At 32.6% G+C, this 22,139-nt stretch overlaps 5 protein-coding genes and 1 non-coding gene across 6 annotated transcripts; 3 read left to right on the forward strand and 3 right to left on the reverse strand.

The window, feature by feature from the left end:
• The first annotated feature begins 3,496 nt into the window (after nucleotides 1–3,496).
• LOC124940251 (basic leucine zipper 6-like) lies at nucleotides 3,497–5,678 on the forward strand. Its single transcript, XM_047480748.1, has 4 exons — nucleotides 3,497–4,207; nucleotides 4,281–4,371; nucleotides 5,108–5,234; nucleotides 5,311–5,678. The coding sequence occupies exons 1-4, from the start codon at nucleotides 3,516–3,518 to the stop codon at nucleotides 5,400–5,402; spliced, it is 1,002 nt and encodes a 333-aa protein (XP_047336704.1). The 5' UTR covers nucleotides 3,497–3,515; the 3' UTR covers nucleotides 5,403–5,678.
• A 2,348-nt stretch (nucleotides 5,679–8,026) lies between these two features.
• LOC124939693 (glutamate receptor 2.8-like) lies at nucleotides 8,027–11,182 on the reverse strand. Its single transcript, XM_047480142.1, has 4 exons — nucleotides 9,666–11,182; nucleotides 9,264–9,582; nucleotides 8,808–9,205; nucleotides 8,027–8,469 (listed from the first exon to the last, which is right to left on the reverse strand). Exons 1-4 carry the CDS (start codon nucleotides 11,178–11,180, stop codon nucleotides 8,059–8,061), a joined length of 2,643 nt encoding a protein of 880 aa, XP_047336098.1. The 5' UTR covers nucleotides 11,181–11,182; the 3' UTR covers nucleotides 8,027–8,058.
• A 1,620-nt stretch (nucleotides 11,183–12,802) lies between these two features.
• TRNAV-CAC lies at nucleotides 12,803–12,876 on the forward strand. The gene has a single exon. It is a non-coding gene; the product is annotated as a tRNA-Val (tRNA).
• A 130-nt stretch (nucleotides 12,877–13,006) lies between these two features.
• Nucleotides 13,007–14,881, reverse strand: LOC124940037 (ABC transporter G family member 10). The gene has a single exon (XM_047480515.1). It carries the CDS (start codon nucleotides 14,828–14,830, stop codon nucleotides 13,007–13,009), a length of 1,824 nt encoding a protein of 607 aa, XP_047336471.1. The 5' UTR covers nucleotides 14,831–14,881.
• A 730-nt stretch (nucleotides 14,882–15,611) lies between these two features.
• LOC124940038 (protein trichome birefringence-like 31) lies at nucleotides 15,612–17,693 on the reverse strand. Its single transcript, XM_047480516.1, has 5 exons — nucleotides 17,093–17,693; nucleotides 16,857–17,028; nucleotides 16,571–16,770; nucleotides 16,354–16,500; nucleotides 15,612–16,281 (listed from the first exon to the last, which is right to left on the reverse strand). Exons 1-5 carry the CDS (start codon nucleotides 17,485–17,487, stop codon nucleotides 15,897–15,899), a joined length of 1,299 nt encoding a protein of 432 aa, XP_047336472.1. The 5' UTR covers nucleotides 17,488–17,693; the 3' UTR covers nucleotides 15,612–15,896.
• Nucleotides 17,694–18,393: 700 nt separating this feature from the next.
• LOC124939694 (uncharacterized protein PF3D7_1120000-like) lies at nucleotides 18,394–21,733 on the forward strand. The gene is made up of 7 exons (XM_047480143.1): nucleotides 18,394–18,418; nucleotides 19,029–19,528; nucleotides 20,097–20,201; nucleotides 20,334–20,405; nucleotides 20,820–20,933; nucleotides 21,013–21,597; nucleotides 21,707–21,733. Exons 1-7 carry the CDS (start codon nucleotides 18,394–18,396, stop codon nucleotides 21,731–21,733), a joined length of 1,428 nt encoding a protein of 475 aa, XP_047336099.1.
• Nucleotides 21,734–22,139: the final 406 nt, after the last annotated feature.

The following is a 22,139-nucleotide window of genomic DNA, read 5'->3' on the forward strand; positions in this document are numbered from 1 at the left end:
CAAGTAACTAATTCTAATTGTGGACAAACCAACACAGGTGATGACTTATAATGATATTAGGCGTTTGGTTTTAATTGTTTAATAATATATAATTTTACTTATCTTTTGTCAAATAGATTAATCATTAATCATCATTAATTGTACTTGCTAATCCCTTAATTTTCCTCTATTTTATTTATATGATCAACATGAAGGAGAAGTTACCGACCAACCTTTTTCACGAATTCCAATGCGAGAAATTGTATAAATTTTTAGAAACAATTTTATCTTTTGTTGAGTATTTTATCGTAAAAGTATATATAATGATCCCAATGTAGAAAAATGTTTCATTTAAGCATGAAGACGAACCCCAATTATTAATGTATTCTTTCCCGAGGATGAAAACGAACTGAAGAGGCTTGTGAACTTTTTTAGCCGGTTCTATATACATTTCTTTGAAAATATCGAATTCGAGTCAAATTCGAATATGTTTGATAATATTTTGATTCGAACTAGAATTTAAAATATTTTGTTCGATTGTTCACGAGCGGCACATAAACTTTTATTTAATATTTATATATTTTTTATTATATTACCCATTATATATTATATTATATCTCATTTTCTATTGAAAAGATGAAAATACAAACTAGAATTCGAATACGGTTTATATTTTTAAATGTCGAATTCGAATATTATTATTTATTTTTTATTAGTTAGTTTGTATTTACCCTATAATCTTGCCTTCTAACATAATGGTCTTTTCGAAAATGATTAATGTGGGTTGTTATCATAAGTATTCAAATTTGGTCTCTTTGATTTTATTTTTTAATAATTATGAAAAGCTTATGATTACACACTTTCCTTTAAAGCAATTGACAAAGATGGTTAATGATTAATTTAAAAAGAAAAGAAAAAAAAGAAAGAGACATGAAACTCCATGCCCATGTGATTGTGATGTAGGGACAAAGCAAAAACAATGGATAGTGAGTGGGGGATTATTATTTCTTATAGAGCACCTCACATGGGAGAGGAAGACATTATTCCAACTTCTAACATGCTACTTCCTCCCCCCTTTTCTTTGGGTTTTATTCCAATGCTCCTCGTAAATCATATCCAATCATACATTACATGCATTCTTACCCGTCGATTTGTTTGTTCAATCACGATTCATTCAACCAACTCTTTTCATCCAACCAACTCTTTCGTAACATTAATTGGCAAGATCTCTTTATTGTCTCATCATCATTCATGTGTTAATCTTCTTTTGGGGATCGAAAGTTTTTAACCCGTTTAGGCGATAATAATGAATAATAAATAAATTTGTGTATATGTAAAAAATGGAAAAAAAAAAATCATTATTAGGGCTAATGTGTTATAGAGGATGTAGCATGAAATGTTTTTGAGGATAGGATTTTTAATTTAATGTAACATGTTTTGTATAATAAGATTGGTTCTCAAACAGGGAGGGGGCACATTTGCACGTGGTTGCTGACTTTTTCTATCATTTATTTATTTATTTTCCACATTCTAATTAATTTTTATATATATTATAAACTTTGAACCCAATAAAGATGTAAAATTGACAACTTGAGCTATTATTTTTATGATACAATTATGAGAATATTGATTGATCCGGCTTAATTTATGTTTGTAATTGGAAATGTCTAAGAAGTTGTGATTATCACACCAAATACTTTGAGAAAATATTTTTGCTTAACTTGTAAGAAATAAATGTTTCTTTTTCAGTCCTAATAATTAAATTGTTATTAATTAAACTTGTTCATTGAAACAAAACAAATCCTGTTTGTTTTAATTAAAAAATTTATTATGTAATATTTTTATATTTCAATGTTCAACTTAAAAACAAGAAAATATATAATTAATTAGTAGCATTGGCCAATTTTAAGATATCATGTTTCTCTAATTTAGGTATCAAACGTAACTCTTTTTCTTTTATTTTAAACCCTAAATCTCACATTTATCATAATTATTGTAATATTCATATTATTCAATTTATCAAATAAAAAATTAAATAAATATGTATATATAATTTTTAAAATAGACCATTATTATTGAAAAATGATAATAATAGTATCTATAATAATTTATGACATTAAAAAAGAAAGTAAAATAAAAATTATAAAACATAAAAATAATAAAAATGAAAAAATATTTTTTTTATGTTAGAGATGTGACATAACCTCTTAATTTTATATTTTTTTAAATTTAATTTATTATTTATTTTTTAATTATAAAAAGTAGATAAAACTTATACTAATTCTATCTATTTGGGTGAGCTTCAAATATTAGATGTTCTTATTCGTAATAATAACATGATGAATGGTACATATTATATGACATATTTTTTTTTATTATATATTAATATCATTTTATAAAATAAAAAATTTATGTTTAAAAAAAACTGTTTATTAAATAATTTAATTATGTAAATTAGTTTAAATTTATAAATAAATAAAATAAATAATTGATATTCCAAAAAAATGATTAGAGGAGGAGGAGGAAATGGTGTACCAAAAAGCAACAATCCTATTGTAGTGTACCGAACAGCTGTTGCTAGCTGTCCTAATTCCCATGTGACCCACCACCACCTCCCCCATTCAATACACTAAATATCACCCAACCCCCTCTTCTTTCTATTCTTTTACTCTCTCCCCCCTCATCATTAACAATACATTTAATTTCTCCCCATATTCTCATATATGTTTTTTATCACTAAATTATTTTTTGATTATAAATGGTTTAACACATGAATTTGTAGTCATGAATCTGAAATAATATAACTATTTGTTTATTTATCATAATTACACTCTAATTGTGGCTATGAGAGTGACTAGTAAAAATTGAAAACGAAGTGATATTCGAGTTTTTAAGTATTTAAGTTTGAATTAATGCAGCTGATAATATATATATATATATATATATATATATATATATATATATATATATATATATATATATATATATATTTTGGTTAACATCTCAATTATTTTCTAGTGAACTATCTAGTTTGAGAGAAATCGTCGAAACTTTAATGATCGTAGTCATCTGATTCATATTATTCATAATATTATTCTGACCTTCATTCTGGAAAGTCGGTGAAATCAATCGGGGAGTTAATCGTTCTTCATGAGCAAGGGCGAAGTTATGATTTAGAATTTACTCGGGCTAAAAACATTTTATAAAATCTATCAGGACTAGAATTCTAATAATATAAACCAAATAAACAAAATATATTGAGTTTACTAACACTATTCATCACGACAACTGTATTTTTTCAACGTTATTGTTATTTACCTACAAAATTAGATCCGCCATAATTTACGATGATGTACGAGCTCAATAATCTATTAGGTAATATAGTTGTATTATATTTTTTATATATTTTTTTATGTTATACTTTATTGTTATCGTTGTTTATATATTTTTTTTATTTCTAATATATTAGAAACATTTAAAAAATATTGTGGATTAGTGAAAAAATAAAAATAAAATAAAGATGCTCTGTATATCTCATGATGATGATGTCTGAAACAAACAGTTGTGATATACAGTTATATCCATCAATGGCTTTGCATTTCATTTTTGCTTTAAATACAATCCCATCTTCTTTCTTCCCAAAGTTATCATCTTTCACGATTCATAACTGCACTCTCTCTCTTTCTCTCTCACACACAAACACACACTTCGTCTTCGTCTGCATGGCGGCACGGCAATTACCTCCCAAATCTCAAACGCTACTACCGCCAATCATGACCCACCAAACATGGAACTCTTCACCATCATTCCATCTCCAAACAATGGCGCCCATCGTCTCCTCCTCCGGCGAAGGTCTGATCAATTGGCCAGTTGATCATGATTTCGCCGACTTCACCTGGGCAAGACGTAATACCCACCGGAGATCCGCCAGCGATTCCGTCGCCTTCCTTCCAATGCTCGTGGATGATTCCCCGCCAAATTCTTCTCCCACCGCCGCTGCTGTCGCCGGATTCGATGGACTCGACGATGAACAACTCATGTCAATGTTAGCAGACGAAATGGGAATGAGAACCTCCGATGTCGACCCATCGACACCGTCCGATGACGACCATGATCACTACTTACATAAGCAGCCCAAGGAAGAGATGTCTGATTCCACGCATATGAACACCACAATTTCAGGTCCTGCCACCGGCGACACCATTGTCGATCCCAAGAGGATTAAAAGGTCATTATTTTATTCTTAATCATAAATTAAGTATTAATCGTAATTATTACTAAATTTACATACTAATTATCAGAATATTGGCAAACCGTCAATCGGCTCGAAGATCTAGAGTCCGTAAACTACAATACATATCAGAACTCGAGCGAAGCGTAACAACTTTACAGGTAAAAATAAATTTATTGTTATTTTATATATATTAATAATATTATGTTAAATTGATTAAATTTAATAATTTTGTATTATTATTAACATTGTGCAGTCCGCCTCACATTTAGAATGTCATAGTAAAAACAAAATTAAATAACTATAGATTATATCTGTGTTTTTGTTTATTGGTTATGTTATTTAAATAACTCAATTTAATTAAATATTATTTTAATTATAATATTTTTATAAAATCACTTAATTCATTAATTAAAATAAAATATATATTTTATTATTAGAAATTAATATTTTTATTAAAAAAAAATTAAACTTTCTTAAAATTATTACCAATAATTTTTTTTTTAAAAATAACCTAGATTATTTACGACTATATATAAATGATATTTAGTTTAAGTTTTTAAATATACAAATAAATAAAATATTTTGTTGGAATTAAAAGTAACATTAATTAGGCTATTAATGGATTTTTTTTTTTGGCCTCCTTTAAGGATTAGGTCTGACCTAACCCATAAGCTTGTTAAGCTTATTCTTAATTAAAAAGTTATAAATTTTAGTTGATTATTTTTTTCAATACTTGTTATGACATAATTAAGTTTCAAACATTCTTAATGCATTTTTTTTCTTTCATTTTTTAGACTGCTGCTTAGTGCCATGGGTATGTGTTATATATGAATATATGATTTGCAATTAATATTATAAAAAAAATAAAAATTGACATAATATTTGTAATTTCAGACAGAAGTATCAACATTATCACCTAGGGTGGCATTCTTGGATCATCAAAGGTTGATCCTCAATGTTGATAATAGTGCCTTGAAGCAGAGGATTGCTGCCCTTATTCAAGACAAGCTTTTTAAAGATGGTATTTAATTTAATTATAATTATAATTATAATTATAATTTGTTAATTGCATTCTAACTTGTTTTTAATTTTGACAGCACATCAAGAAGCGTTAAAGAAAGAAATAGAAAGATTGAGGCAAGTTTACCACCATCAAAACCTCAAGGCTTCAGACGTCAAAGATGGTTGATTTTTTTTAATTATAATTATGTGAATATGTTAACTTAATTAAGTTACAGATTTTAAATTATTTAATTTGAATCTTTGTGAACAAGTTCAAGTTTTGCTTCAAAAAAACAAATAAAAAAAAGAGCTTTCCATTGATTTTTTATTTTTAATTACTCTATTTGTAAAATATGAGTTTTAGTTGTGGGAAGGACAAAATTAGTCTCTTCCTTTGTTGTTTATTGAATTTCTCCCCTTGAGGCATGTAATAGTTTATTATTGGTATAAATTTTAATTACCATAAAAAGTAATGTGTTTTTATAAATATTACTTAAAAAATATGATATCAATTTTCATGGTTCAAGACAAACTTTAAGAAATATATTAGAATTTAGACATGTAGATAATGTCCTAATTTAATAGAAAAAAAAAAATTATTTTTTAATTTAGTAATTGTATTTTATGTTTTATTAAATAAATATAAATATTTTTTTTATTATTTTAATAAAAAAAATATAATCTAGTTGGTTAAATAATTTATTAACCTATATAAGAATCAGTGTATATTTGTTTTTTATTTTTAATAAATTTTGAAAAGATCAAACTATTTATATTTTAATAATTTAAATATGATATTTTGGGAAAGTCATCCCCATGTGCCTGTACGTATAAACGGGTTAACATGGCGGTGGACCTCCTCGTGGTCTATCATCCATAGAATAATATAACTCTTTCGGTTTATTTGTTTTATCATTTCAATCCTTTTAATGTGAAAATGTTTAAATTTTATCTCAAACTTATTTAATAATTTTTTCAAATTCAAATTTGATAATTGTAAAAAAAAAAAGTAGGGTTAGTTAATTGTGAAGTAGTTAATTTTAATAATTCATTCATTATATAATTATGTTATTGATAATGAACATATGATATTTTGGTCTTTTATAATTAAATACATTAACTAAGTTTTTTTATTATTATATATTTTCAATATCATTTTAGTAATACTTGACAAATTGTCCAAATTTATGTTAATTTATGGATTAATTAAGCTTCATAAATAAATAAATAAAAACTCATTTAAATTTAATATTCAACACATAATAGTCAAACATTTTCAATAATTCTTGTTCAACACAAAAGATTTTGAATATTTTTCTTCAAGAAAAATGAAACTTGGAATATATAATTCTTTTGGTCCAGTTACACAACATTAGTTTGATACAAAATATTTGAATAATTTTCGTGAAGAAAAATGAAACTTGGAATATATAATTCCTTTGGTCCAGTTGATTTTTTTTTTTAAAGACTCATTCAATATAATATAAATTTCAATATAATATAAATTGTATTAGTTTAACTATAACGACGAAACAATAAAAAACAAAAGTATTCACTTTGTCATCAAACACACTTAAAACACAACGAGATTAACTCTTCGAGAGCAACAATAAAAATATAAGGAAAAAATGTTCACCAATGAACAAACATAACATAAAATTTAGCGCTAACGAATTTGAAAATCCTCAAGAAGATTTATGAGTTTACCGACCGCCTTTACCAGTTTTGTACAAGAAATCTCTCTATGTCGTAATTGTTAGAATATTAAAAAAATTGTATTGAATGATAAATTTAGAGTTACCTATATTATGTTTAATATATAAATATTATATTAGACTTTTAAGGAAACTAATATAATATTATATTAATATTAACACAATTTATCAAATTGTGATAATATCTTATAGATATATTATCTTTATATTATAAAAATAATAATAGCGATATAGACTAAATGTATTAATCGATTGCAATGTCATAAATCTGTTGCTCAAATGCTAATAGCGTTGAGTCAAATTTGTAATCCATCAATTGCACATCTCGCCTTCTTTCACATTTGGATCCTATTTGGATCCTGACAAGTGACAAGTCAAAAGCCATATGTTTCTTCTTCTGCAGCGAACCAATACGAGGGGGCACATTTGCCACAGCTGCCGGTAGCGCTAGTTATAGGCATGGCGCATCCATGAATCCATTAATCCCTATCGAATTAACAATTGTCCCCTAATACTGAAATCAGTTGCTAAAATGCTAATATCCCACAAATATTTTGAGGCATTCTTTTAGGTAACTTGTATATTAAACAGTTGCTGTAAATTATGCAATTTTTTTAACAAAACAAACATTTTTGGTATGAAGTTTTGAATTTTGACATGAATACTCATTCAACATTAACTATATTACTATGATTGAATTGATCAAAAAAATTCCTTAAGATCCTTGACCACTCAATTTGTAGACAACTTCCCAGTACCTTTACCAGCAGCTTCCTAGATAGAATAAACTGGCTTATTTTTTTTTATTAATTAATTATATTCAATCTTATCCAAATTAGATTATGTGTTTTTTTAGAGGTTAACTTAATTTTCTATAAAGCAAACAAAATTTTGTTTTTGGACTAACTTATTCATCTAGTCAGCCTATTCTAAATTTCAAGTCATGTTGTCTCTTAATTATATTAGATCAATTTATGTCATATATCATTTATTACACATATCTTTCTTAAGGTTGATAAATTTACAATATTAATTAGATTCATGAGGAAGAGCATCCTCCAACAACATGAAGTTTCATCACTCAAATAAATATTAATTACAATTAAGTTATAATAATGAACTAATTAACTAAACATGATTAGTCATTTCTATAGAAGTATGACTTGGGTTAGAATCAAGATTAATGTCACTAACCCTCCTACTAAACTTAGGCCTTATTGAAGAGTTCCAACGTTTTATAATCACGACAATCATCATTCCCCTAGCGTTCACATGTTCTGCAAAATAAGACCATTTTAGACGCCCTCGATACATAGAAGTCAAGTAAATGGCCAACACGACGGTTGAGATGCTCCCCGAGAGCAAGAAAAGGCCCCAAAAACTCCCCGGACCCAGGCTAAGACTGTCCGACCTCTCCGGGTCTACACACTTTTGCGAGGCCACCATGTTGTCCTCCAGCTCCTTCAGCTGCCCGTTTTCTATCACTTGCATGAGCGCTTCGTTTATGTCTGGCAGCTCTGGAGACTCTTTTGGAAACACCTACAAATATCGGAAATTAAGACTACATAAAACATGCAAAAAAAAAATTAAGTTCTCATGACTAAAATTGTCATACTCATGCTTGTTTTCTCTATAAAATAAATATCTACCACTAAATTGTTAGGATAAGATTAGTTTTAATTAATACAGACAAAATCCAAGATGTTATATTGAAACTAATTGAACCATTCTAAATTGTTATTGGAATAATACAATAAAAACACAACTTTCCTAAAACAAAAAAACAGTAGTCAAAGAGACCTAATACATGCATGCATCTTAGATTCTTAGGCCATGTTTGATTAAAAATAATGAAAGAAAAGAGTGAAGAAACTTACAAATCCATAGCCACCGATTTGGTGAGTCGGACCAGCTTCCATGAAGCTCTTGCAATACCTGCTAAGGAACAACCTCGCGATGGGGACCTCCAGAAAAACCGCAGCTATTTCCTTATTCTTCAAGGCCCTGGCGATATCTTCGTGGGTCGTAAAATTCCTAATGTACTTTTCCTCAAACTTCAACACTTTCGTCAAGTAATTCCTCACAAATGACTTTCTAGTACATCCCACCATTTCCCTTCCCTGTCTCAAGATTTCCACATCCACAAGTGTAGGCTCGAGCCTGGGCACTGTAAGCATGCTGCTTAGGTTCGCGGTGTAGCTCTGTGTGATCACCAGAGCCATGAATATCCACACAGCAGTTGCCATTTTCGACAGGTTGCTATGTATCCGGTCACCTATAATAATCCTTTTGTAAGAAATCAATCAAATCTCTAACATTTTAAAAACAATTACCTTGGGCGGAGAACAGGGTGGTGATAGCCATCCAGAGAAGGGTGACAATCTGGTGAAGGAATGTTGAGTCTTGAAGATCAGAGACGTGATGATTTCTCTCAATGATCCAAATGACAAAACCATTGTAGATGTTAATGGCTCCGGTTAGAAGCCACATGGCCTTCGAGAAAGGCTTGACGAAGAGCCATGTTCTATCTTCATTATGGGCTTTTACAGGAACCACCATTTTAAGACCTGATTCACCATGTGGTTGAGAGAAATCAACGAACTTGTATCTTTCTGCTGTTGTAGCTATAGCTCCAATTGCTGCGTCAAATTCCTATTCATCAATAAACATGTTAGTCACTTAGTTTCTTCTATAAAGTAATTAACAGAGTATTTCATTTTAATTTGGCCACTCACCTTGCGATAAACTCGGCCCACCAGTTCATCAAATGTTCCTTCATGAGGAACAAGATCGTATTGCAGATCGTATGGCAATAACAGGGTCAATGCTTTAAACACATCTACTGAAAATCCAGTAACAGAGGACTCGTTCGTCTGTGGATTGTAAGAAACAGTCACGAATAAGTTAAACAGGGTCCCATTTGGCGCCCCGATTTTCCATCTTCTACTAGAACTGGTGGCAGCTAAAGCAGTAGCATCGCCGCTAGTGCTCCATCCCTTCGGCGTTGACCGAGCACCACCAGGCCAAAAAACCGCACCTAACTTTTCCATGGTCCCATTGACTACTGTTCTTTCATCTGAAAAACCAGAAAAACCAACAGTTTGCGACCAATATCCAAGTTCTTTATATTTTCTTCCGAATACATTAATAATCTCAAACACATAACTATTATTATTATTATAATCAGATTGGTCGCCAAACATGACTTTTCCACTTAGCCCATCAAAATCAGTCAACATGATCTTGTTTAGCAAGACTGTTCCTTTCCTGTTTTTCTTCCCATTATCAATGGCTTGAGCCACCGCCCATGTCATGTCATAAGCATGCAAGGCGATATATCCAGGCTCGTGATTCCTCTCCTCCGGATGTTCTTTCAAGAACCTCTTGCAGAACTCCCAATAAAACGCATCGTATCTGGGTCCTGATTCATTAGAATAATGTCTGACGCCAAGAACGCCTCCCATCACCGCCGTGTCGGATGGAGAAAGCGAATCAATCGATCCGGCAATAGAATTTGTTGCAATCCAAACGTATCCTTCCTCCATCATTCCCATCTTTTTTACCGTTCTAAACATTTTGACACCTAATTCCAAAGACGTGTGAACCAAGAACACTCTGTGATAATCCTGTTTGATGTTCTCAAACTGATGTAGCAAAACAGAGTCAGAAGCAAAAGGTGAAATGGGCACAAACAAACATATCTCAGTTCCAACTCCTCTCAAGGAATCAGACAAATAAGGAGTGATTCCTCTCGTAAAAGATTCTCTATCTTCATACACAACAATAACCCGACGCCAGCCCCACGATTTTACAACAGCCGCCATCGCTTCCATTTCCTCGTGCTGCCCAAACGAGCCGTGCACGAGGAAAGGCCATTCTCGGCTTCCCCAAGGAGGAACTGCATCCGAGAATGAAATAATCGGAACATTAGACATGTTACCGATATTTGCTAGTGCTGAGGATTCTTCCCATGTTCTTGGACCCAAAATGACACTTGCCCCGACAGTATCAATAAGATATTTAGCAGCAACAGATGCTTGGACAGGTTCCTTATAATTGGAGTCTTCGAATTGAAGGAGGAATCTTTTATTGGTACGATTGTAGAAATCGTCGATGGCTATTTCCATAGCCACCCTTTCTTCTTTGCCGACGCGGGAGCTTTTGTCAAGGATGGCTCCGATGATTCCCGCATGGTGTACTTTTGATGCATTTACAATTGGAAATATTAGAACAAGGAAAAGAAGAAACATTGATGTTCTCATTTAAGGTAGTAAGATAGATATATGCATTCTCAAGAACACTGTGTTTTCATTTATAGATCTGTGAATGTGAGTGACAAATGGTGTGGTTTTATTCTTAGTTTGAGAAAAAAGACAATACATTGGAAGTCAAACTAATGTTAGTTAGTTGAATCTTTGGATTAATTTAATTTTGTCGGTAACTTCCCATCATAGTCCCTAGAAATTGTATAAGAATCTATGAAATTTATGAGTTTTAGTTAATGATATAAACTTATTATAAGATTGATGTTAATAGTTTATAAAATATCTTTCATGACTATTTTCATTGGTTATGCTTACTCAATGATTGAAAAAGTCTTGGTCTGATCCGGTCTTTAAAGAATATTATATTCATGTTATATTAAATAGTGAGAATGTAACACGGGCTAAAAGCTCTTACAAGTATATATATATATATATATTTTATAAATAGTATTACAGTAGTATTACGTAGCTTAAACTCAAACCTCTCTCCAATTCAATTTTGTAATTTTATGATTTTTTAAGTCGATTTTTATCAATAAGTTATTTTAGTTAGTGTATTAATAAAATAATATATAATAATAATGTTTAATTTCAAATTACTTTAAATGTTGGGTTAATGTATAGAATTGATTTGAATCTTATAATGAAATAAAATAAATACAGAATGTAAATATGAATAAAACAATGCAATGGTTTCACCCTATATCTTCTTTTTCATTAATATATATATATATATATATATATATATATATATATATATATATATATATATATATATATATATATATATATATATATTTCCTTATATATTAACTTCTCGATAAGTATATTTTTATTTTTGTATTAGTTATTATTAGTATTATTATTATTATTTGTATTTTTAATAAATAATTATATACATGTATAATAATTATATTTATATTAATTATTTTATAATTTATCTAATTATATATAAATAAATAATAATTATTATTATTATTAATTCTTTTTTAATAAATACTTATATTTTTATTAATTATTTTATAATCTATATTTATATTATATATATATATATATATTAACCTATTTAAAATAATTTTAAGACAAACAATATTTTATAAATTAATCTTCAATATATTATATGTATACACAAAATTATAAACAAAATTATAAATCGAATTCAATACTTATAACTGTACAAGTGGTCTAAACATTAAATGTTACATTTAATATTTATTATGTTTAATAAAATATATAACTACCATCTAAAAAGTAATATGACTAAATTCAAAAACTAATTTCTAACTTATTGAAGAAAAACATCTATATCAAAATATTATACTATAATTTTGATTCAAAATTTAATAAATAATTTTATACCAAATGAATCAATCAAAATCATAATATAAACTAATTAAAAATATATTTTTTATAAAAGTGAAAAAAATGACTTTCAAAATTTTAATGAGTTATAATTATGATAAAATATTAGTCCTCGTTTTATATATTAAGGATGATTTTATTCTTTGGGTTGGTGTATCATGTATGAGATAAAAGTATCATTTTTAGCAAAAATATACTGAGTTGGAGCATTGACAAATTTATAACACTATAGTTATTAATCAATTGTCTGGGTGGTGTAGTCGGTTATCACGCTAGTCTCACACACTAGAGGTCCCCGGTTCGAACCCGGGCTCAGACATTATTTTTTTTTATTTTTTTTTTTATATATGTAATGAAAGATCTTTTATAATCTGGCAATCTATTGAATAAATAATATGTTACTGTTACATTGACATTATTTTATGCACACACATATAATGAAGCATTATTCAATTCCTTATAATGTGACATCTAACCCAAAGAATAATAAAACATATAATCCTATACCCAACTATGAAACTAAACATGACAGCCAAATTGGTCCATTTTTGGCTTTCCACCAAGCCTTGTTGCTTCAACAAACCATTTCCAAATAATCTGCATTCACTTCCTTCATCACCTTCTACACATCTCATTTCTCCTTCCTTTCCTCCATACTCATTAATGATAAAACATTCAAATGGGTATTTGAAAAGACTCATATAATGCATGAAAATCCAATACTTTGGTATATTCTCCTTTGCTATAAAGTAGCCTGAGAAGAGAAAAAATGAACCCATCAAACCAGCTATAACCGATGTTCCCATTATGAAGTTAGGAACTAGTGCACTGAAACAAGCCGTGAAGGAATTCGACATCAAAACCACTATCCATACCACTAATGAGAAGTAGAGGAAACTGAAGGTTTCATGCCTGAGGCCGACTAGGAAGTAAACCGAGCTGGAGTAAAGTAGGGAGACCATTAAAAGAAAAGGGAGGAAAACGAGTGTGTTTGCAATGACATAAGAAGATACTCTGTAAGCTCCTCTTGAAGTTTCTCGCATTAGGATTCTTCTTTCTTGTAGGAAAATTGGGAGGCCTTCTGTTGTGGATGAGAGTAAGAAAGTAAGGCTGAATGCGAAAAATCCTAATTGAGTTTGTAGAGAAAATCGACTTGGGTCGTTTCCTATGTTCATGAAGATGGTGCCGAGTACTAATCCAGCTACTATTGCTTGTATGACTCTTGTGCTGAATAGCTGTTTGGTTCTGAATACGTTTTTGAAGAATCTTTGGCTTAGGATAATAACTTCTTGGAAACGGGAATTTGAGTAAGAAAATGAGGTTTTTATTGATAAATGATCTTCTAATCTTTTCCCTTTTACTTCTTTTTCTTCTATGATTTCTGGGTATTGCATAGCCAAGCTTGCTGTAACGTCAATGGCGAATTCGAGGACATTGATATGACGAGGAATTCGAAACCCACAAAAATTTAGCCTCTCTTCAAGATTCTTTACTGTTCCATTGTGAAGAACAGTTCCATTTGATAGTAAAATGAGTCTGTTAATCTGTTCGAGAATTCTGTATCCCGGTTGATGAATGGTTAAAGCAATTGTCTTACCTTGATTGGCTGCCATTGATTTGAGTAGAGTGATTATTTGCAGAGCTGAAGCTGAATCTAATCCTGAAGTTGGCTCGTCGATCAGAATAACAGATGGATCATGAACCAATTCTACTCCAATCGACACTCTTCTCCTTTCCCCTCCGGAAATGCCACGATTCGAGCCCTCTCCTATTTCCGAATCCGCCACGTGGCATAGACCCAGTTCTCTGATCAAGCTCCTGACTCTTCCCTCGATCATTTCCCGGCTGCCGGAAAGCCGGAGAAGAGAACTGTAGATTAACGTTTCTTTAACTGTTAGAAGAGGAAACAGAGCATCTTCTTGAGTAACATACCCTGAAATTCTCTGGAAAACTTTAGAAACCATGGGATACCCATTCACCAGTACTTGACCGGTGACCCTTCCAGCCCGTGTTTTTCCGGCGAGAATCTCGAGCAGAGTCGATTTTCCGGCACCACTTGGACCTGCAATTGCTGTGATCTCCCCAGCTCTGGCTTCAGAGTTCACATTGTGTAGTATGAACCTTGTGGTGGATACTTTCGGATTATAGTAAGATTGAATCCAACTAAGCTTCTCGTATGGAGCAGAAATCCTGCAACCAAGATTTATTGTCTCTAGCTTATACGATTCTATTCGATGATTGCGGGAAACCGTCATCCTCACCGGCAATTCCATTGGAGAATCAGAGAAAGAAAGAGAGAGAGAAAGAAAGAAAGAAAGAGTTGCAGAGAGGAGCTGAACTAACAACACCAAACTTGACACTTAAATTGGAATTAAGAGAATGGGGTCTTTTTCTTGAAGGAATATGAGTATGGTGGAGAAAGGAAAGATTAGATTTTTCTTTGGACAGAGTCTCAAGAAAGCTGAGAATCTGTGATGAAGCTGTTTTTCTGGTTGAGCTGATTGTTTGACCATAAAAGGTTGGTATTTCTTCTCACCATCTCTCTCAATTTGTCAAGCTTCTCAAAACATTACATCTATATTAAATTAACTAATATTCAACCAGTAAAAAATAGTATTTTATAGTAATTATGATCTCATAAAAAAACTTGTTAAAATTAAGATTGATAGATGTTTTTTGATTTTAGAAATATGCATCAAGTAGTTCAGTGGTGAATTCGATTTTATCGGAAAACGTTTTAAGTTTAAACAGGGTTATCGCTGAGAGTGTATATTCTTTAATTACTAAATATAAATAATTAAATCAATTTGACCCAACTATCCAACGTCTTAAGAATATGAAGTCACAGCAATATTAATATTAGAAAAAATTAAAAGAATTCATCTAGTTGGTAAGTGAATTAACAAGGATTTATATATACTTACTTTTACATATGCTAAATGTTTGAGTATTATATATGCTTAATATAGATTCTTATAGTAGAAAATAAAAGTGGTTGTTATTAGGTCATTCCAAAAGTCTCATCCACTTGTTACCATGAAAACTAAAGGGGGTCTTTTATTCGTATAAGTTACAAAAACTTACAACTTTAGACCAAACTTGTAACCCAAAACAAAATTCCTTTAAGAAAATAAATAACAACATTGATTCGAATTTGCTTGCTTAGCTTGCGTTTAAGTTGTATGTTATTATTATTCGATTTGAAATATATATAAAAAAAAGAGTATACTCTAAATGAACAGAATAACTGAAATCAAGTAGGCATTAGTTCTAATAAGAGCCTTTAACTGAAATCAAATGCTGATTAGTTCCACTTCATAATGAAACTTCATTCTCATATTAAAAAGGAGGGGGATTATGTTTTTTTATTCTTTTCAAGTGGTAATCTTTTAGTACATGTGCATACAGAATCTCGTTCCATATATCAGGAACTCCGGGCAAACACCAATGGATGCAATCAGCAAAATTCTTTGGATCCAATCTCTGCTCCTTTGTCAATAATTTGCCTCTACTTTCACCATAAACTGAGGTATGTCCATCTTTCCTATACTCTGACAATTGTGTTATGTTCAACAATGTTACATCTGTCTTCAAATTACCCAACACATTCCTCAGGATCTCCATGATTTCTATATTTGAACCTGTTCCCCTATATAAGTTATCGTGAATTGGGCTCGATTCGTTGAAGCAGTTTCCATCACTTCCATGCATCCATTCCCAGCTCCTACACATAAAGGTATGTGTGATAAATTGATGGTTTCAATTGTTTTTTTCTGTAAATCAATGCTTGACTCACCATAGATGTGTTGGTGACATGCTCATGAAGTAAACCTTCTGTCTGCTTTCATTGATGCTAGTGTTGATCCAATCTGCCCAAGTTTCTAATGCTAGTCTATAAGCGGTTGTGACATTGTATTCTTGCACATTGGGAGGATATCCATATCTGAATGAGAAAAAAAGGGGAAAAAATATGAAAATTGCATGATATGCTTGAATGAATTATGAATACTCACGTTGCATTGATTTGTGGCTTATACATCCACCAAATGTAGCTCTCAAAGATTAAGATATCCACATCTTCCCATTGCTTGCTGTGATTTGAAATTGAATCGAGTCTGACCAGTCTCTTCTTGACAGTGTGATTAAGTGCATTGTCTGAGTTAGACTCGACTATAAATGGAGCCCAGAAATATTCAATTGATGCATTGAATTCCTGAAACCAACCAACCAACCAAATAGGGATTTGAACTTACAAGGCGCTATGTTTAGATGAGTGGAATTGAATAACGAAAAATGTACCTCAGCTATGAAGATTTTCCTTGGAGGAATCCTTTTGAGTGACATCTTTTCTCGAGGAATTACAGATTGCAACATGCAGACTAGTGAATCAAACATGCCTCTCTGTATTGAATCTCCCACAAACATCATTCGTTTGTCTCTCAATATCTCCAGCAACTTCAATGCATTAAACCTGATGAAAGAAACCATTTTCTTATATTTGGTTTTGGATACAAAAACGTGCATGAATTAGTTACCTTGGTAAGTTACAAGAATTGGGTTGCCACCTCCAGTTCTTGTAAAGGGAATCAGGCCTGCCATTCTTTTGGCAAGTGACTTGTTTAACCAAGGTAGGACAACTCTCTTCTGTGTAGAGAGGATAAGAAATGTTATCCAATACCCATTTCCCTTCAAATAAATTGCACCCCTCTTCAATTAACTCATCCTTCGATATATTGATAGGCATTCTCATGATCACCTTGTTGTGCCTGTTGCCTCCTCCGTAAACTAGCTTGAGAAATGGATTGCTGTCGCTCTTCATTTCGTCTAAGATGATCCTCACGGTTCCTAGAACCAAAAGTGAGGACAATGCAATGGAAAAGAGAAGATGGATTTGACGATTCGGCCAAGGTGTGGTGTGGGTGGTTATCATTCTTGCTTTGATGAAGCTGCATGTTGTTCTTGGGTAAACTGAAAACAGAAGAACTTATGTGAATTAAGGTTGGGAGATGAACAACTACCGGTTGGTGAAGTTTAAAAAGCTGTTTCATTTTCTGGTGAGATCCAATGTTTGTTTCCTTAATGTATGTTGGTGGGTCAATTTCATAGATAGTCTCATTGTTTATTTAGCTTTTGAAGGCTGAATGAGAATCGAATTGAACAGATCTCTCAACCGTCAAGGGAATTTGAAGATTTTTTGAAAAATGACAGCAGTTTTTCAGTTAGCTCTAAATATCCACTTCATTAATTTTTTATCTGTTTGGTTTTGATCATAATTTTAATAACACTAAGATAAAAAGGTACTATTCTAATAAGACATGATAGATAAATTTATGAGTTTTCATTCAAAATTAGATACGGAATAATTTGTTTTCAAGTTGGTTCATTTTCCATTTTTACAATATTTATTTATTGAATTTTTTTTTTGAAAAGAATTAATTTTTATTAAATTACAAAATAATGTTTACAAGGGAAATTGGACGAAATGACCCTAAAAATAGGCCTATTTGCCTCCGTGGTCATGTTTAATAAAATTTGATCTGATGACCACTTATTTTTTTTTTGACGAATTTACCCTTTTGAAGAAGATTGTTATGAAGTTTGAGGAAATGGATCTTGTGGAGAAGGTGTACAATACCCAATTCAGATATATAGTCTTTGCGCCAGTGTTGTAGTTCTCAGGAACTATTGTACATCACATGTTGCTTAGGAGGGTAACCTCAACCTCCAAGGAGATAACTTTCAATATCAATGGGCAAGAACTTGTGTTTGGTATGAAAGAGTACGCCTTGGTGACGGGCCTAAACTTCGGAAGGTTTCCTGAGGTGAACGAAGAAGAATGCCGAGGCTGTCCACCTCTGTTGGTAAAATATTTTAAAGGGAAGACGAGTGTAGTAATGCAAGAGTTGGAGACTGCTTTTTTGAAATGTAGAGATAAGGAAGATGCCTGGAAGATGGGGCTGGTATGCATGATTTGCCAGTACCTATTTTCATTTGACCCAAGGAGGGTGGTATTTGCAAAAATCCTCCACATGGTCGAAGACGAGGAAAGTTTCCTCCGATTTCCTTGGGGGAAGGTGACCTTTAGAGCCACCCTCAAAGGTTTGAACAAGAACATGAGACATCTCAGTCACAAATATTATAAGAAGAAGAAAAAGAGTACTGATCCTTATGCTCCTTTTGCTTATAACATTTATGGGTTTGCACTGACATTTCAAGTGTGGACATATGAGGTCATCAAAGGTTTTGTTCCTAAATTTGCTAGAAAGAATGAGCTTAATGATCCTCTACGCCCAAGGTTGTTAGTCTATCATTCCAACAGGAAGAACACCTTGATCGAGATAAAGTCTGCCCTGGAGACAACGGATCTGACTGAGATGGAAGAGTCCTCCATGGAGAAGAGGTTATACAGTGGTGAGGACTTTGAACAAATAGATGAGTCAACTGATGAATTTTTTGAGGTATTTACAAAAGGGAAGTTAGTGAAGGAGGATTATGATGATGAAGAGGAGGGAAGTGAACCTGAGGATGAACATGAAGAACCTACTTCCAAACCAAACACCCGGAAGAGAAAGGCTGCGCTTAATCTCAAAGAAGCAGTAAACCTGAAGAGGAAGCTTGCTTATGAATCTAGTCCTGCCAACATTCCTAGCCCCCCATCCGCTACTAGTCCTGGATTACCTCCAACATCTTCTGTTGGATGTAAATGTGAAGAGCTGAAAGAGGAGGTAAAAGCGCTGAAGGAGGAGCTCATCAAAGAGGTGAAGGAGGAGCTCAAAGAGATGAAAACAGCTTACGAAGAAACTCAAACAAATCACAAGGCTTATATGAAAAAGTTGGTTGTTAGTATGTGCGAACAGTTATTAGCCAAATCCAACCAAAGGATGGCCACGTTAATAGTCAAATTAGATAGTATGGAGGAGGAGAGGAAGAAGAAGAAGAAGAGCAAATTGGAAAAGAAGGGCAAGACTGAGGTAAGATAAAGATACTTATCGCTTCGTTAAGCACTTAACGCTTCGCTAAGTACTTAACGCTTCGCTAAGTACTTAACGCTTCGCTAAGTACTTAACGCTTCGCTAAGTACTTAACGCTTCGCTAAGTACTTAACGCTTCGCTAAGTACTTAACGCTTCGCTAAGTACTTAACGCTTCGTTAAGTACTTATCTTTTGTTGTTCTTAACTGACCACACTGTTGTTTTATTTTTGCAGGAAGGGAATGTGGAGGAGATGAAGACGAATGACATGGAGATGAAGGATGGGAAGGTGGAGGAGGAGAGTGAGAAGGTGGAGGATATAACTGAGGTAAGTTTTACTTAGTGAAGTCAAATGTTGTTTCGGGAAGTAAACGCTGACCACACTGTTGTTTTCTTTTTGCAGGATGGGAAGGTGGAGGAGATGATGACGAATGAGATGGAGATGAAGGATGGGAAGGTGGAGGAGGAGAGTGTGAAGGTGGAGGATAAAACTGAGGTAAGTTTTGATTAGCGAAGTCATATGTTTCGGGAAGTAAACGTTGACCACACTGTTATTCTATTTTTGCAGGATAGGAAGGCGGAGGATAGTGTGGTGAAGGTGGACGAGACTGAGAATAATGTGAAGGCGGAGGATAGTGTGGCGAAGGTGGACGAGACTGAGAATAATATGAAGGTGGATGGTGGGGAGATTGAGACTGATGTGAAGGTGGATGGTGGTGAGATTGAGAATGATGTGAAGGTGGATGGTGGTGAGATTGGGAATGATGTCAAGGTGGATGGTGGTGAGATTGAGAATGATGTCAAGGTGGATGGTGGTGAGATTGAGAATGATGTCAAGGTGAAGGTGCATGTTGGGGAGATTGAGACTGATGTGAAGGTGGATGGTGGGGAGATGTTGCTCTCCGATATGATGCAAGAAATAATTGAGAAAAAGAAGGATAAGGTCAAGGTTGAGAAGGTTGAGAAGAAAGCCAAAGATGGGAAGGTTAAACTCAAGGTTGGGAAGGTTGAGAAGAAAGTCAAGGTTGAGAAGGATGCCACGGATGGGAAGGATGAGAACGATGGGAAGGATGGGAAGGATTCGAGGGATGGGAAGAATGAGAACGATGATGATGATTTCCAATTATACAACACTCCACCTAAAGGAGTAGTTCCCAAAAAAAGAGTGAGGAAGCAGAAGAAAGATGAAGACTACACCAACCCTTCTTTGTCAAAACAGCCAAAGACGAATGATCCATTAACTATCAATCCCCTTCAAAAATTTGATGATGAGTTGTTGGTTCAATTACAGAATTGGTTGAAAGATGAAGCCACCAATGATGAGACACAGACTGTGTTTACTTGCGAAGCACGAAAGAAGTTGTTTGTTAGAGTTCTAACAAAGTGCACATGGCTTAAAGATCCTGTAAGTCTTGCATTTCATATTAATTCTTTAACTTATGAATAAGGTTTTTGATATATGCTGCCTTTCCCCCATTTTGTAGGAAATCGACGCAGTCTGCCACTTGTTGCGCAAAAAGATTGAGCAATATCCCAAGACATATAAACATTGTAAAGTATCAATAGGGGATTTCTTATTAGCAGATATGATGAGGCGAGAGTACCCGAACTTTAAAAAAGATCCTGAAAAATTTCCAATAGCAGACGTATTTGCTCAGTACTTCTGGGGAGCGGACCATAGACATATGCCAGAATGGACACTAGTAGACGATATTTACGTGCCTTTGAACATTGGCAACAAGCATTGGGTACTGTGCGTCGTTCGTGTACAAGATAATCACATTGACGTTTATGACTGCGACTCGAGTATTTATAGGAATCTCGATCCATACATGAGACCTTTGTGTGAGATGTTTCCACGAATATATGCAATGGGAGCCAGTGATGCTGAGCTACAACGGTATCCTAATTTCAATTTCCAGAAACTGACATATAAAAGGTTGTCACACCCAGCCAAAAATGCAGTCCCCAAATATGGGGAAGTCCCTAGAGCAGCAGAAAGTGGGGATTGTGGTGTATTTATGTTTATGCACATGGAATACTTGACTGCTGGTTTAGGTGTAGAGAAGGTGACTTCCAATGAAATGGAGTTTTTTCGACAAAAGATGGCGGTCCGGTTATTTCATCAAATTATAGAACCTTAGTTTGTATTGTAATCGTTTATTGATTTTTGGATAGAACTTGACTTGTGCTTATGTATTCTGAACTTGTATTACTTTTTGGGTAGAACTTCAACTTAAGTTACATTTCATGTTAAAATATTTGTAGTTTTAATGTAGTCTGGTTGATTGGTAGTCTGATATTTACATGCCAAAGAATTGAACATATAAATCAATGTACATAAATCATACCAAGTAACTAACTTAAACTCACTTAAACCAAGTTTTACTTAACGAAGCGTTAAATACTTAACGAAGCGTTAAGTACTTAACGAAGCGTTAAGTCCTTAACGAAACGATAAGTACTCCTTCAGTACACAGATAAACTAGATACAACATACAGATTACAACTTATCCGATTACAACTTATCCGAGTACAACTTATCCGAGTACAACTTATCCGAGTACAACTTATCCGAGTACAACTTATCCGAGTACAACTTATCCGAAAA

Source organism: Impatiens glandulifera, chromosome 5 (genome assembly GCF_907164915.1).
Source record: "Impatiens glandulifera chromosome 5, dImpGla2.1, whole genome shotgun sequence".
Taxonomy (NCBI): Eukaryota; Viridiplantae; Streptophyta; class Magnoliopsida; order Ericales; family Balsaminaceae; genus Impatiens; species Impatiens glandulifera.